Genomic DNA, 17725 nt, shown 5'->3' with positions numbered 1-17725 from the left:
CATCACTAAGAAAATAACATTAGCACTAATCCAAGTCATTTAAGAGTGACTTAAAACTTCCCATTGGAAATTGGTATTTCTTTGTCTTCTAAAAAAATTAGTTCTTTAACAGGTAAGAACAACTTCACTTGCTGTTCGAATGTAAACAATCTGAATGAAGAAGTAACCACTGGCATTTAGAAAAGAATTATTAGTCTCACAAAATAATACCTCTATAACTTTGTGTTTTATGAACTACTGAGCAAACAAAAGATCAGTTTGATTTCTCTGTAGGAAAGAAACCTAATTGAAAGTAATCTTATCCTTTGGAGATTTTTTGGCATTTTATGGCTCTCTAAAGCCTTCTCAAATTTAGCTAAATTATGCTATCTGTTCTTGACAGAAGGATGATGGACTCAAGAATATAGACTGAGATATGTATATATTTTTGAACATGGCCAATTCAAAAGCTTGTTTGCTTGTTTTTATAACAGAGATTTTGTTTTTCTTTCTCATCATGGGTGGAGGATAAGGAAGGGAGGTAAGAAAATGGGAGAAAAAGAAGATAGATTTTTGTGAATTAAAAAAAATTAATTTTTTAAAAAAATCTTTATAAATGAGGTTGGTAAGCTTCTTTCTGCCAAAGTGATTTATATTCAGTTGACTACATAAAGAGAGGAAGTTTTCATCTGTTAAAAATAAAGAGAAAGAAACTTATAAAGACACGGGCTTATAAAAATCCATTTCTTTGGATAATTCTGAAGGAGATCTTAGAGAAAATGCACAGGCATTAATAATTGCAAAAAAAATTCTATCTATGTATGCAGGCTACCTACATAATATTCTATGACTCTATAACTTACATTAAATAATTATGGTCTTAGTAGATTTTTTTATAGATAGTATGGCCTTAGATAATAATTCCATATAGATGATTTGGTCTTAGCTGCAAATTTATCTATTGTCTTAAAGAGAGTAAATGCCTTTTCTTTTTTTTTTTCTTTTTTTTGTTAAACTTCCAAATTCTCTCCTCCATTTTCTCCCCCACCCATTAAAAAGGAATGACATTTTAATCATATTAATATTTTACATTTAGACATCAATACTTTTTTGGAGTCCTTTCGACCTAGTAAGTTGCAATAAATATTTGTTGAATGAATGTCAAAGAAAGATCTCTAAAGTGGGCACGGGCCACCTGTTGATGAGCTCTTGGGAGGACAAAATCTCTTACTCTATCACATGCATCTCTTTCTTCTTATTGTCTCCTCTTCTTCCTTTCTGACTTCCCAGTAAATTCCTTTATTTCTTTCCTTGGCTAAGCATGCCAATAGGGAACATCAGTATTTCTTATCACCACCCTTGGTGACAATTAAAACTAATTAGTCCAATAACACTGTTGTAGTCAAAAGAACATTAGTTTTGTTGTCAAATAACTTGGGCTCTAATCTAACTTTTAATACTTAAGACCTTATAACTGTGGACAAATTGCTTAACTTCCTTGGGCACTCAGTTTTCTCATTTTTATAATAATATATTCCTTCTCACTCTAAATCTATGCTGTTCTGACTTCTGAAATATCTTTCAGGTCTAAAATGAGGCTCTTCAGCTGCTACTCTCCTCCAAGCATTATTCCCATTCTTCATTATAATCTAAAGAATCACAAAATGTTAAAGCTGTCTGGAACCTCAGAAATCATTTCTTCTAATCCTCATCTTTTACAAATGAGGAAACTAAGTTTCATAAAAGGAATCTGATTCACCCCTGGGGTCTTTAGCTATTAAGTTCCTTAAAGGTAACTTGAACCCGCTTCATCTAAACCAGAGATTCTTCTCACAGTTCTGTGCCTGAAACAATATCTAGAATCACCATCACTCATAAAAACCGTGGGATTACTATGTGACCTCCAGAGTCAGGCTAGTGCCCTGAGACATTCCAGTGGATAATCAGAGATCTTGAAAGAGACCTGAGATTGTACATGAAAGGATGGTGTACGCTCCAGAACCTCAATTAGGATCCCTCATAGAGACCATCTCATAAATAGCCTCTGAACTCATAAACCCCTCCCACCTCCCCACCCCCAAAAAAGATATCCTGAATTTCCTTCACCAGGAGGCCATTTTTTGTTAAAAAGTATTCTTTTGAATGCCCCCAATTAATTAATAATAGTATTCCCATTGATCTGGAGTTTTCCAATCAAAGTTCATATTTCAAATAAAGAGAGAAGTTAAAAGGTAGCAGGTAAATGAGAACTGGAAACAGAATCCAGGCCTTTTGACTCATGATTCATTATACTTGTGATGAAGCTATGTTGCCTGTCACTTTCTTTCTTATGTAGCCTGTCACTTTCTTCTGTGCAGATCTTCACATTATCTGTGGGGTTATTTTCTCCCTGTTAAGATTATGGGCTCTTCTAAAGCCAAAACTGTGCCTTATCTGTCCTACTCCCAAGTAAATCCCTCCCCTAATGTTTATTTAAGGAAAAAGTTAGCAAAAAGCAGTGAAGGAAAGGAAGGATAATGTAAAGAATGAAAAATTACCTTGTTGAAATGACACATATACTTTTGTTTTATTAGCTGTTTGTTTCTATGGCCATATTTTAGGTTATTGAATGGTAGTCATTAAGAACAAAGTTTTGAATCATTATAAATGAAGTTGAACTTTAAATATTGTCTTGAAAGATACAGTAAAGAAACTGGCATTAGAACTCCCCGACATAATGCATAGTAGAAAGAATCTTATACGTGGAATGAAAAGATCTGGATTCAGGTTCCAGCCCTGTAACTTCAAGCAGGTTACATTGCTTTCTTTAATATCAATTTTATTTTCTATAAATGGACATTTGTAGATTGTAGCTCTAAAGATCCATCTAAATGTAAGCTGTTCATTGTTTTAATTATCATTGTAAAATCAATACCGGTCTGTATGGTATCTTCACTGCTACTCTCTCTACATAAAATGTCATAATTAACAATTTATTTGTTTTTGTCATAAAGATTTTTCCCTTTTCAGTATGTTGTAAGGGGGGGGGGGGGAAGAGTAGGTGACTAAGTAGTTAGAATTCCAGGCTTGAGTTCAAATTTGGCCTCAGACACTTACTAGCTATGTGACTTTGGGTAAGTCACTTAACCCCATTTGCCTCAGTTTTGTCATCTGTAAAATTAGTTGAAAAAGAAAATAACAAACTACTTCAGTATCTTTGCCAAGAAATCCTCCCAAAATCAGATATAACTAAAAATGACTAAACTGAATATGTTATAAGAAAGTTCTTGACTGAACCAACTCATTAATTAACATCAGGAAAACAAGCTACAAATAATCATTTAAATTATTTACTTGATAGAGGAAATAAACATCTCTTCTTCCTACCTTTTGACAATATAATCCTATCAGGAGCTAAAGAGAGAAGCAGGGTATCCCTTTTAATTTTTTTCACTGTTATTTGGATTAAGAATTCTATTTTCCAAGGAAAAATGATAAATAAATTCCATCTGTGCTGTTTACTGAGCTCTATTGTAACCAGATCCTCCTGTTGTCTTCTGCGGCCTCAGTGTTCAGAACAAGCTGACATGATAACTTTACTACTACTTCTGATTAACGTTCTTCTTTTGGTAGCAATGATTTTTAGTCACTGTGTAAATGCAGTGCTTGCTTTTTTTTCTTTTTTCTTTTTCTCTCTCTTTTTTTTTTTTTTTAGACTGATTCTCTTCTTATATGTTACATGAGAATACTGCCTAATATATAGGACCTGGCATGTAATATATGTAATAGACCCAGGGTTCTCTTGTTTCCTTGACATAGATTCTAGTTTTCCCTAAAAGGCAACATTTATCCCTGGGAAATTTTCTGGCCACCTAAAGGCCTAAAAATTCCCACCCTCATAGAGTCAAGGCCCCTCTGACTGAATTGATCATTGAGAACCCACAAGTTATCCTTTCCTGCCCTGCTGACTAGATAAATTTCTATTTGGGGGAAGGGGAAGAAGGTGCGGCCCTACTTCTTTGAGAAGCTAAGTCTGCTTTTATCTTTACATGCTGCTTGCCTAGCCTTGCTGCTAGGGCAAAGTTAACTTTTTGTTAACTCTTCAAAGACTTAAGGGTCCTTGCTTTATCTCCACAACAAACCTAAACAAATAGCATCCTGGCATTAGGATTTCCCCTTACATTTGCTATAGTCAGAGCTTATTAATCAGCATTTGTTAAAATGAAGTAGTGTGCTGCCTGTAAACACCACAGAATGAGCTGTGGAATTGGGTGGAATTGGAAAGGTTACCTAGACCCCTCTGTGGTATCCTCTGGAACAAGTCATGCAGAAAAGAAGCCTCTAGGGAAGAGGAGGCTGTCCCTGCCTGCACAAATTCCAGGCTATTTCTGGGAAGTGCTCGTGTATAGGAAATTTTTTTCCCCATTCATCATGAGTGCTTCTTTACAATTTCTACCCATTACTCACTATTCTACTCTCAACCAACCAATACAGTACCTCTTTCACAATGATTCTTTCATTTAGCAATCATTTATTATGAGCATGGTACCAAAGGTACAAAGATGAAAATAGAGACTCCTGCCCTCAGGAAGCTTACAGTTTATTGAGGGATAGAGCATGTAAATTTATAAATAAATACAAGGTAATTTTATGCAGAGAGAGTGCTAATAATTATAGGGATTGGCTTTGGGTAGGACATGGTTTGCAAGCTTAGTCCTGTCATATCACTTCTAAATCTGTCTTGTCCAAGCTACATGTCTTCAAGCCTTTAAGACAGTTTTCTTTTTTTCCCCCGAGGCACTTGGGATTAAGTGACACAGAGCTAGGAAGCATTAAGTGTCTAAAGTCAAATTTGAACTCAGGTCCTCCTGACTTTAGGGCTGGTGTTTCTATCCACTGCATCATTTAGCTGCCCCAAAACAGTCTTTTAACAGGATTTTGCTTTTACTTCAGAAATACAAATATTCATTGTAAAAATAGATGGACTTTAATTATTATAAGCATCATCAAAAATATCACATAAAACAGTCCTATAAACTGAAATAGAATAATCAATTTAAAAATTGGTTGTCACCCTCCACTGAACACAGTCTTTGGTTGCCATGTCCATCTCACAATGTGATATTTAAACCAGATATAATATATACTAAAAGTAGAGAACACTAGAACTATCACCATACTTCTCTGTATTATGCTTCTTTTAAAGCAGCCTAAGAATAAATTCAGGATTTTTTGCTAACATGTTACACTATTGATTTTTAAATTTAGTTTACAATCCACACAAAGACCCAAATATTTTTTAGATTTTTACATGCAGTCTTTCCATGACTTCTCATCCTGGCCTTATGTAATTGATTTTCTGAATCCAAGTATTAATATTTTAAGTTTATCCTCATTAAATACCATCTTATTACATATTACATTAGTCTAATCTATTTAAATCTAAATAGAATAGAGAGTGTTCATCTGAAACTTTCCTTACCTTCTGGAAGGCTTTTCTTTCCTTTCCTTTTCAATTTTAAGCCTTTTGATTATATTTGCAAAATTACTATCAAACAATTTAAAATTTTTCAATTAACAGAATATTGATCTCTCAACTTCTTATTCTTTCCCTACCACTACTAGGGAAAAAAAGAAAAACAAAACACATTTACAAACAAAACACATAAAAGATTATACGATGATCAATTCTGATGGATATGGCTCTTTTCAACAATGAGTTGATTCAGGCCAGTTCCAATGGTCTTGTGATGAGGAGAGCCATCAGCACCCAGAGAGAGGACTATGGGGACTGAGTGTGGATCACAACATAGTATTTTCACTTTTTTTGCTGTTGTTTTCTTTTATTTTGCTTTTTTCTCATTTTTTCCCATTTTGATCTGATTTTTCTTGTGCAGCATGGTAATTGTGGAAATATGTATAGAAGAATTGCATATGTTAACATATATTGGATTACTTGTCATCTAGAGGAGGGGGGAGGGGAAAGAAGAGAAAAAAATTTGGAACATAAGGTTTTGTAAGGGTGAATATTGAAAATTATCTATATATGTTTTAAAAATAAAAAGCTTTAATCAAAAAAAAGAATAAAAAACCCAAATGTGCATAGTCAAGAAATACACATTCAAAAAGAAGGAAAAAGAAGAAGGAGAAAGAGAAGGAAGAGAAAGGGGAGGAGGAGGAAGGGGGAGAGGAAGAGGAAGAGAAGAAAGGAGAAAAAGAAGAGAAAGAGGAGGAGAAACAGATTTCCACATCAACTATGTTCCAAAATGTATATTTCATTCTTTATCTTGAGTCTATCTGGAATGAGCAAAATACTTCATCACTAATCCTCTGGAATCAGTCAGTCATTGAATTATTCAGAGTTTTTTAAATCTTTAGAAATTTATTGTCTCATCAAGGTTGTTGTATTAATTGTTCTTCTATTGCCAGTCCTTTCATTCGTGTTGGTTTATACAAATCTACCCAGATTTCTCTGAAACTATCTATTTCATTCTTAAACATCAGTAGTATTCCGTCAAATTCATTGCAACTAAGAGCTTTTCAATTTACCTTAATATTTCATTCATCAAAAGGTAGAGAAAGCAACTTGGAGAAATCCTTCCCTGTATCTGATTCTTATTAAAAGATTAATCATTAGATGGTTACTAGGGGGTGGAAATGATGGGAACTTTGAGGTTTAAGTGAAAAAAAGAGGTAGAGGAGAGAAAAGCAAACATAGCTAAAGATTGAAATGTGAAAATGGAGGAGTACCAAAAATAGCTAAAAGGTGAAAAGTGTCAGAACTGTTAGGAAAAAGAAGATTAGAGACTAGTTAAGAGTTCTAATTGGAGTGGATGGGAAAGTGACAATTGTCAGTAGAGGGAAGGCAGAGCTGATTCATTCTCATCTTGATGGAGTTTTTTTCTTTATACCAAGAAAATGTTCTTTATTCTCAAAATGATAAAATAAAAATGGCAGCACCTAGTTGCCTTTGATGAATTCATATTCTTTGGCATAGACATACTGTATGTTGGTGTACTAAAAGGAATGGTGGAATGTATGTATGCTTTCTGAGCTACTGCTGGTGATAAAAAAAAAAAATAAAAAATAAAAGATCAGATACTAGGAGAAATATCTTGGCTCAAAGAGTAATCATTAATGGTTTAATGATATAGATGGCTGCTCATCATGCAAGGGACAGAAGAGAGGGAGAACCTGATAGAGCAAAATGCCAGGATCTAAAACATACATATATAATAGCCTTGACAGGCTAGAACATTGAATTAAATCATAGTCTCATTTGGGCTCAAAAAATTAACTTCTCAAGTACAAAGTGGAGGAGAGTGATTAGACAACAGTTTGAATAAAAGATGCATTTTTCAAGGAAGGGAATAGACTCCTTGGGGTACAGAGTGAATTCCAGGTGTCAGAGATAGCCACTGCAAAGATGGGGAGATTAAGTCCATTAAGGCTAGAAGAACAGGTTGAATCTGGGTTATACAGATTTTAAAGAGCTAAACAGAGGAATTTATATTTTATTTTATAGGCAATAGGGGACCACTGAAGTTTGTTGAGGAAGGAAGTAGTGAGTTCTGTGCTTAAGGAAAATTATTTTGGCAGTATTATGTAGGATAGAGTAGAGTGGTGGGAGATTGAGGCAAGGAGACTAGTCAGGAGACTTTTTCAATATTGTAAGTGAGAGGTGATGAAGCATTACACTAAGGTGGTAATTATGTGAGTGGAAAGAGAAGGGTAAGGTTCAAGAACTCTTGTGAGGGTAAAAAATGGCAAGATTTGACAACCAGTTGAATATGGGTGGTAGAGTTCATTGAGGAGTCCAGAATAATACCAAGATTATAACATGAAACTCTAGAACAATTATGATTCTTCAACAGAAACAAGGAAGTGTGGAAGAGGAGATGGTTTAGAGGGTAAAGATAATGAGTTGAGCTTTTAGACATATTGAGTTCAAGTTTATCTTAATGACAGCTATTTCCCGGTATTCTTTAGGGTTCCCAAAATTGTGCCAGAATCTTTTCCAGGGACTTAGTAATAATTAGTAATTATCTGATAATTGTTGGCAATTTTTATTTATGTATTTGTTTTTATTAAAATTACATTTATAAACAATCGATGTTAAAATTGTTTTTAAATGTAATTGGGGAAAAATAAAATATCATGTTTAAAAAATTACATTTACAAAGAATTTAACTTTATATACATGTGCAGTTTGAAAAATCATGTTAAATGTTTAACCTATATTGGATTGGTTGCTATCTATGGGAAGAGGTGGGAAGAGGGAGGGAAAAAATTTGGAACACAGTTTCACATGGGTGAATATTGAAAACTATCTTTGCATATTTTTGGAAAAAATTAAAAGCTTTGCATATATTTGAGAAAATGAAAAGCTATTAAAAAAGAAAAAAATCATGTTAGAAGTCAAATTACTGTTGGAGAGGGAGAAGAGGGAAAAATAAAGCAAAAAGTGTATTGCGGAGAATAGAAGAAAATCTATAAGGAAGCAAAGAAAAGATGTACAGCTTTGAATACAAAGTGTAGTATTATGTAGACATTCTTGAAATAGAAATTTATTGCTTTATATTTTGAATCCTCTCTTATGTTTTGCTATGTAAGTGGTACTTTTTTCTTTTCCTATTTTCTATTTGTTTATAGTCAATAAATAAAAAATTAAAAAAGAAAAAAGTCAAATGATTGATTGTAACAGTTGAAGATTGTAATTGTAAGAATATTTTTAAAGTCTTAGCTCAGTCACATGTTTAAACTTCAAATGTGAGAGATGTACTATAAATGACACTGTTAATATTTTCTGAAGCATTTTTCTTTTCCTTCCCTTTCTGAATTAGCAGAGGACTTACATTATCGAAGATAGGTACATTTATTTCTGTCAGCATAATTTTATGAATCATATAATTTTTCTCAAGCAAATGAATCATTCTGAAATTTCTTCATGTTATTTGTTCACTAAAAAGGAAAATATCCCTCTTCAAATTATGTATGACATTTTTACTCTTGAGAAAAATGTACATTAACAGTAAAAATTTAATTTATCCAATTAACAGGATCACAGAATGTCAGAGTTGTAAGGTAACTTAGAAGTCATTTGATCCAATCTATATCTGAATTTATCATGAAACCTTTGATTTAAAGATCTCCAATGAACTGAAACCCATTATTTTCCAGAGTATCTTCTTCCACTTTGGGATAGCTCTAATTGTTTGGAAATTTTCTTTATGTCAGTTCTAAATTTACAACTGTAACTTCTTCCCATTATTCTTGCTTTTCTCTATATACAAGCAAAGTCTGTCATTTCTTCATGATCATCATTCAAATTCTTGAGAATAACATCTCCACTTTCTTCAGCTAATTCACATTACTTGTCATCTAGGGGATGAACTACAGGCCCTTTACTGAGTTCTACTGCTGCTTTTGACCCTTACTTAATTCTTTGCCACTATTTTCTCATCTGCAAAAGGGGGATAATAATACTTATCATATAGAATTGTTCTGAGGATCAAATGAGAGAACATTTAAAGTGTATTGTAAATTACTAAAAGTGCATTGTGGTAACTATCATCATCATCATCTTAGTTCCCCTCTTCTGGAAACTCTTCAGATGTTTCTTAATATTCTTAAAATATGGCAACTTAAATACAATTTTCCATTTGTAATTGATTAGCAGTGAGTACAATAGGACTGTTGTTGTTCAGTTGTAAAAAGATGGTTTACCATTGCCAAAATAAAATGGTTTGCCACTTATTTCTCCAGTGGGTTAAAGCAAACAGAAATTATGTGATTTGTCCAGAATCACATAACTAGTAAGTGTCTGAGGCCAGATTTGAACTCAGTTCTACTGGATTCCAGACCCAGTGCTCTATCTTCTTATCTACCCTATTGTCCTTCCAGTTGTGATGAAATGTTTGATAGCAAAAAAGGCTGAAACTACTATTTAGAAAGGAGTTTAGGTTGGGTTTTTTCCATCTTTGTCCCCATTACAATGTTAGTTTTAAAAAATGTTCTGTATGTTTTGGAAAGATATATTTGGCATCTAATACATTCAAATTATTCTTAAAACTATTCTAGGTCAAATGGTAGTGACTATGCAGTTATTCACCCTGAATTTGCCATTAGCAATATAGGTAAGGTGCTTTATGCTAAAGGGGCATGTGGTAATAATAGTATGACCTGTCCTCCTACACCAGTTTTCTTTTTGTCCTCCCACTCTGTCCCCTTGGGCTCCAGCTGAAACTGGTATATGTCACTTATTGGCCCTGGGGTCAATATTAGATTATCTTTTCCCTTGGAGAGAACAGTGTGTGAAGGTAACAAAATGAAATGAAATCTGGTCATCTGGGTGAAAGGCAAACAGAAAGCTATATCAGAGGTCTGCCTTTGCCTTCTCTCCTGAGTTTTCTTGCTAAGAAAAATGAAGCCACAGCCCAGCAATTTGATGGCAGGGCAGCCTCATAGTAAGAAATGGCTTTCAATGAGTGTGAATAAATGGAAGGTGATGATACTTTGATTACACTTTAATACACATTAATCAAATTACAAAATAATCAAATTGTGTATTCCATTAATCAAAACCCACCTAACCAGAAAGCTTAATTAGAGGAAATAAAAGTTCCTTCACCCCACTTCTTCAATAAAAATATAAACTAAAAAAATCTTTGAGGTCAAATACAATTCTGATTCTATGCAAGGAACTGGAATTAGGTGTTGATTTAAATAAGCAATTACAATGATAATATATTTTAGGTGTGATTAAACCTTATCACTAAAGAACCTAATACATTAAAGAAAAGTTTACTTTATGTTCATTTCACTCTAATTAATAAGCGTATAATGGAAGAATTTATCTTATATTTTCAGTGTGAATTTTTTAAAAATGCTTTTCCAGTTTTTAACAACAAAAAAGGCCTTGCTACATTGTCTCTAATCCCATAGCATTATAGTTTGTTGAATTTTTAGTGCATTTTATACAGAAGATTTTTTTTCTCATTCTTGCAACCAGAAATGAGCCATAGTTGGAAAAAATAAAGAAGACAGAGTAACAATTAGAAGTAATACAGTATTTGCTCAGAAAATGACTGGGTCCTCAAAACTCTAAACAAGAGTTTGGATTTTCTTCAGCCCTCTAGAAAATTGATTAATCATCAGTTCTCCTTTTTTGCTTCTCAAAATTTCTTAACATTACCTTCCATTTTCTAATTAATTCTATCTTAGACATAGAAAATTATTTCTATGTCTTGTAAAGACCTGTCCTTCAGCTTCAGTTCTTGATCCCATCTCTTCCTATTGCCTTCAGGACCTTGCTTCTGAAATTATCTATTCTTTATTATTCATCTTTAATCACTTAATCTCTCCCCACTGATTTCTTCTCATCTTCCTGTAAACATGCTGAAAAAAATCACCTAATTCCATTGTATGAAGAACCTAGAGGCAATCAAGCCCAACTACTATGCGACTGAGAATCCTCTACAGCATCCCCAATTAATGCTTTTCCTTGAAGAACTCTTATAATTGGATGTCTTAAAATTTTTCCAGTTATTTAAACAAAACAAAACAAAAATCCTGATCTTATCCCATCCTCCTATATTTCTTCTTCCCTTTCCTATGGGACTTGAAAAAAAAATCACCTAATGAATGGAGACAGCAATCTCCATATTGTACCACATTCACTGCAATCATCTTCCCTTTCCCAATGGCACCTTGGACTCAACCCTTGGCATGGATCTCTGATAGGTAAACCTTCCCCTCATTTTGCCTGGAAACAAAGTTTCATACCCCTTCTCCATACCATATTACCAATTATCCCCTTCAAACTCCAATTTCTACCTCCCCTTTATAGATTGCTTTCCCACATAGAGGGTAAACTTTCTGGTCCAAGACCATATAGCTTGCTTACATTTATAGTCTTACTATTTTAACACAGGGTATGGTACCCAGTAAGCACTTAATAAATGTTCTATCTACTACTTCAACGTTTGCAGGCTGTTTACTATTCCAACTACTCCTATACTGAAACTGCTTTCTCAAAAGAAAGCTCCAAATCCCCCAATCCAGTGACCTTTTTTCACTCCTTTACTCCTTGATTCAATTCAATTCAATATAAATATTTATTGAATATTTTTCCTTATAAAACTTTATGCTAGAAGTTTGGGCTCACAAAGATTTAAAAAAACAAAAACAAAAAAACAAAGTAGCCTCTGAGAGATTTTACAATCTGTGCTGAGTTAAGGTAGAGGAATGAGTAAAGCGGGGACACAACTGGGATGGACTTCACAGGGAAGTTACATTGAACTGAAGGAAGACAAGAATTCCTTCCTTGGGATGGAGATGAGGAAATGAGGAGGAAATTAATTCCAAGGAGGGGAGATGGCCTTGGGAAATGCCAGGGGCAAGACCTAGAGTGTCAAGTTCAGGAAATAGCTGGTAGTCCTGTTTGGCCGGAATGCATAGTTCATTAAGGGAAATAGTATGAAAGTAAGGGTGGAAAGGTCAGTATGATCCAGACTGCAAAGGGTCCTTAATACCAGATTGAGGGATTTTTATCTTATCCTAAAGACAATGGAGAGTCACTGATAGTTTTTGAGCAGGAATAAAATCATCAGATATTTATCTACTTTAGGAAAATTTTTTAGCAGATTTGTGGATGCTCGATTGGAGTACTCTACCAATGACTCCTAGTCTACATATCCAGTCCACTTTTTCTCCTGAGCTCCAATTTGTCATCTCAAACTGCCTCCTAGATATCTCCCCCAAATATCCCATATTCATCTCAAACTCAGATTGTCTAAAACCAAATCTTTCCTTATAACCCCTTGTTCTTAACTTAGCTGTTTTTATCAAATAGTCCACCATTCTTCCAATTCACAGCCCAGAAATTATCCTCAGCTCTTCATGGTCATTCACTTCCCACATCATTTAGTCACCAAAACTTGGCAGATTCATGTCTTTGACATCTTTCCCATCTATCTCATTTCTACTCACCACAACTACTTATTCCTGACCTTATCACCTCTCACATGGATTATTTTCAATAGCCTCTTTTAAAAAATAAAAATAAAAATCTTTTATAGGTGTCTTCTGCTTCTTACATCAACATAATTTTCCCAAGTATCACTCCTTTTTATCTTCTCCCGTAAAAGCTATAGCATATAACAAATGATATATATTTTTTAAGAGATGGAAAAAAAATCAGCCTAACTGACTGATAAATTGAAATGGTTCAAAAACATCCACAATGTATAACACCTCCTAGCTCTACAAAAGGGTGGATTGGAGGCATCTTCTCATATTTCTTAAGTCCTGCTTATTCTTTATAATTTTGCTATATTTAGTTTTAATTTTTTGATGTGTCATTGTTCTTGACATTTATATTGTGGTAATTGCTGTGTATATTATTTTATTTACTCCACTTACTTCACCCTGCATCAGTTTATATAAATCTTTCTGTGCTTCTCTATTCATCACACACATCCTTTTTTATAGCATAGTAATATCCAATTGCATTCACATACCGCAGTTGTTTAGCCATTCCCCAATCTACAAACATCTTTGTTTCCAGTTCTTTGCCTCATATCCCTCTCCCATCCATGCTCTTCACAGCTACCAAATTAATATTACCAAACTGTAAGTGTGACTACCTCTTGGATCTGTAATCAAGAAGCCCCAGTAACTCCTCAGTTGCCTTTAGGATAAAATATTACCTCCTCTATTTGTCCTATGAAATGCTTTAAAATCTGGCTCCAGCCTACCTTTCAAATCTGATTCTATATTATTCATCTATACATCAATCAAACTGGCTTTCTAGCTGTTTCCTGTACATAGCTTTTCATAATGTGTCTCCCATGTCTTTTTTTGTTTAGTCATTTTCAGTCATGTTTTCTTGGCAAAGATACTAAAGTAATTTGCATTTGCTTCTACAGCTCATTTTACAGATATGGAAACTGAGACAAACAAGAGGGCATGATTTGCCCAGGCTCACACAACTGGCACCAGATATGAACTCAGGGAGAGGAGTCTTTATGACTCCAGTACTGGCACTCTGTCATTTCACTACCATGCCTAAAAAGCATGAATTCTCACTTCTGTTGCTAAGAACCTTAGCTCCCCACAAAGCTCAGCTTAAGTGAAGTTTCTACCAATAGGGGGATCTAAATAAATCCCATTCATTTTATGAGAAAGTACTCATTACAGAAAACAAAAAGTCAACAGAAGAGAAACAGCATGAAAGAAGAGTCCAACAGTGGTTATTTTGTAAAGACTACAACTATAGCCCATTAGACCTCAGTTGTATTGACTTTCCTGCATTCATCCAGAAACTGTCCCACTCTCTTTGTGGCTGAACCATAATGCTCATTCAAACAGTGGTAAAAGCATTCTCAGGGACTTTGGAAGCATGGTTCGGGTCACTGAGAGTCAACAAGTGCTTGCCCATTAGATAAAGGTCATTTGTCCATTTTTGAAGGTAGCACAGTGGATAAGAGTATCAAGCCAGGAATCTGGAGAATCTGAGTTCAAATCCAGCCTCAGACCCTTGGCACTTACTAGTTGGGTGACCCTAGGCAAGTCACTCTATCCTGACTGCCTCACAAAAACAAGCAGATAAGAAAAAATAATTTCTTTTGATTGATAAGGCCACTTCTTTCTCAGAGGGAAGGAGAAAAAAGATGATAATAAATGCTCCTTAATCACTCTGCTTTATCTGATCCATTGTCCCCCTGAATTTATAAATGCTCTGGCTCTTTAGCTTCTAGGACCTTATTCCATTCCATTCTATTCATTTGTATCCTGTGCTGACTTATCTTCCTCACAACCACTTAAGATTGGCTTGTGATCAAAAGTTTTGACGATGGTCCTTTTACTATAGAATTTTAGTATGAGAAGGAATCACAAAAACCATCTAATCCAACCCTGAGCTGAATGAACAAGAATCCATTATATAGCATTCCTAACCAATGAGTAACAATTTCTAGTGAGGGAGAACCCATTCCAGCTTTAGCTAGCTTTGATTATTAGAGAAGTTTTATATGTGTAAGTTTTTATATTGTCTTTTTTTTTTGCATTTTCTACTCTTTGACCTCTGTCAGATCAAACAAGTCTTTTCTTTAAGATAGCTTTTCAAATACTTGAAGATTTCAAGTTCTCCCACCCAACTCTTCTCCAAAATAAATATTATTAGTTCCTTTAATGAGTCCATATAATATGATCTCAAGGTCTTTCACCATCTTGATTGCCCTTCTCTGGATATTATCTAGATTTATCAACATCCTTCCCAAAATATTACATCCAGAACTGAACTTTCCAAACCCATATCTCTCTTAATACAGTATAAGGTATTGGCTTTCTTGGATACATCACAGTGCTGAATCTTATCATGCTTGTGTTCTGCTTAAACCCTCCAGATGTTTTTCAGATTAAATGCTATCTATATAGCTACACCTCCCACAATCTGATCCCTATGAATTTTACTTTTCTTTGAACAAAGTAAAATATTAAATATATCCCTATTAAATTTCACCTTGTTAATTTGACTTGGTATTCTAGCCTGTTAAAATGTTTTGTATCATCTACAAAGTTAGAAGAAAATACCATTTCTGCCATTGGAAGAAAATACTATTGATAAAGCCATAAACTGCACAAGGTCAGGAATGGGTCCTTGGAGCATTCCACCAGAATTCCTCTTCTAAGTCTTTATTAACTATCCTTTGCATATGTGCGTTTAACTAGTCAGGCTGCCAGTCTGTTGGTGATGCTTTCAAACAGATAGATGGAGAGGAAGAAGAATTGAAATGAGCCTGAAATAGTGTGTCAGATGAGATAGGGATTAGGAAGCAGGACCTCAGGACAGAAGTTTCAAATATGAGAGGGTTAAAAACCTCCAAAACATAGCTGCTAGTGTTTAGGAAAGGTCCTTGGTGAATCTGGTTAGAAGATGGTACACTTGTTGATTGATTAACTGATTACCACTTAAATCAGTAGTTTGGAGAGGAGTCCATAAAATGAGGTGCTAAGACACAGAAAGTCTAAGTTCTATACCTTCCTCTTCTAGTGATCTTAAACAAGTTATATAATTCAATGAGTCTAGTTTTTTTTTTTTTTTTCCATTTGTCCAAAGAGAATGTAAGTTGTTTAAGATCAGGATTTATTTTGTTGTTGTTCTTTAGGCATCCACAAAACCTAGCACACTAGGTAGCCCATAGAAGGCACTTTAAAAAAATACTTAGTGAATAAATGAATGTTTATTCTAAAGCAGTAATCTTGACATAGATGTCATAGTGTTAGACCTACATTTATCCTCTCTTATCTAATTGGGCAGACAATCAAATACAAGTATTTGAATCTTGGACTTTTAGAATAAAGAAGAATCTTAGAAATCATTTAAGCATTGGCTTATTTGAAATATAAGAAAATTTAGGCCAAAGAAGTTAAATGATATAATGTTTAGCTGTTTAAGAGTTTATTAAAGTTTTTGCTTATTCACATAAAAGGAAAAAAGATTGGCATAATAACAGATTTCTCAGTGTACAGAATTCATCTTATCTATATCAACAAAAAGTTTTTTTATTAAAGCTTTTTATTTTTCAAAACATATGCATAGATAATTCCGCAACATTAGCTCTTGCAAAACCTTGTTTTCCAGTTCTCTCCCCTCTTCTCCTACCCCCTTCCCTACATGGCAAGTAGTCCAGTATATGTTAAACATGGTAAAAAAAAGATATGTTAAATCAATATATGCATACATATTTATACAATTATCAGCAAAAAAAAAAAAAAAAAAGTTTTAATATGGACTTTCAGCCATGCTGTCAAGGGATCATTACTCTCCCTTGGGTTTTTGGCATCCACTGTGGCAGATGTCAGTTAGTTATTTGTAGTTTCCTAGCAAAGAATCACATGTTTTTAAAAATATTTGTTAAAATGGGATTCTTCTATCTCTGGTGGTAATAGACTAGTAGTCTTATGTCACTGTATTTTCTCCTGGATACAAGCATAGTTTTTAAGCTTAAAAGACTTTGCGCTCTTTTAAATTCATAGTTAAAAAGTAATCTTCCTCTGGATCAAAGAGAAATGTGGCTGATAGTGACTGATGCCACGCTGCAGTTGGAAAGTGCTGGCCTCCCCAAGACTGTGCCAGTATATGTGACACCATCATGCGTAATCAGCCCTGAAGTCACGGGAGCCCTCACAGATGCAGCATCCCATGCCATCTTCTTCAAGGATGTCCTACAAGAAAATGGTAATATTAATGAGCTGGGCTCCAAGATGGGCAAGAAATGATGCCATATGCCCTCCAGGTATCTCCAGGTCCATTTTGGTCCAAGATATAGAGCTGGGTTAAGTGTGTAGTTTAAGGTAATGGCAGCTGTTGTGATAATAGGTGGTCTCTGAACTATCTGAGATGGTGGTGACTTTTAGAATGCTATAGTAAGTGGCACTGCGTCTCTGCACACAAGTTCCCTTCCCTTATCAGCATGGACACTTTCAGAATCTAAACAAACTAGCCCGGCTAAGGTTTTTTTTTTTTTTTAATGTTGTCCTCTATAGGCTTAGATTGCCATTAGGAGCTGCAGCTCATTTTACATTTTGTAGCTAGCCCTTGGAACTTCCCAGAGCCGCCAAGGGTTCACACAGAGCAGGCTGAGGAGAAGCCAATTACAGTCTCAGGGACTGCTCCCTGTGCCTGCTGGAAGTGGCCTTGGAAGAAAGAACATAGCCTCCTTTAGTCTTAATCCCAGGTGGGTGACAGATGTTGGCTTAATAC

The 17725-nt window shown here is 34.6% G+C and overlaps 1 protein-coding gene across 1 annotated transcript in view; it reads left to right on the top strand.

The window, feature by feature from the left end:
• SPIDR (scaffold protein involved in DNA repair) overlaps positions 1-17725 on the top strand; it is a 531639-nt gene that overhangs the window by 475674 nt on the left and 38240 nt on the right. The window contains exon 15 of the mRNA XM_051970228.1: positions 16999-17200. Within this exon, the coding sequence (XP_051826188.1) occupies positions 16999-17200 (202 nt within the window). The remainder of the gene's footprint in view (positions 1-16998; positions 17201-17725) is intronic.

This window comes from Antechinus flavipes, chromosome 1, assembly GCF_016432865.1.
Source record: "Antechinus flavipes isolate AdamAnt ecotype Samford, QLD, Australia chromosome 1, AdamAnt_v2, whole genome shotgun sequence".
Lineage (NCBI taxonomy): Eukaryota > Metazoa > Chordata > Mammalia > Dasyuromorphia > Dasyuridae > Antechinus > Antechinus flavipes.
The sequence above is the reverse complement of the archived record's forward strand: the minus strand, read 5'-3'. Positions and strand labels throughout refer to the sequence as shown.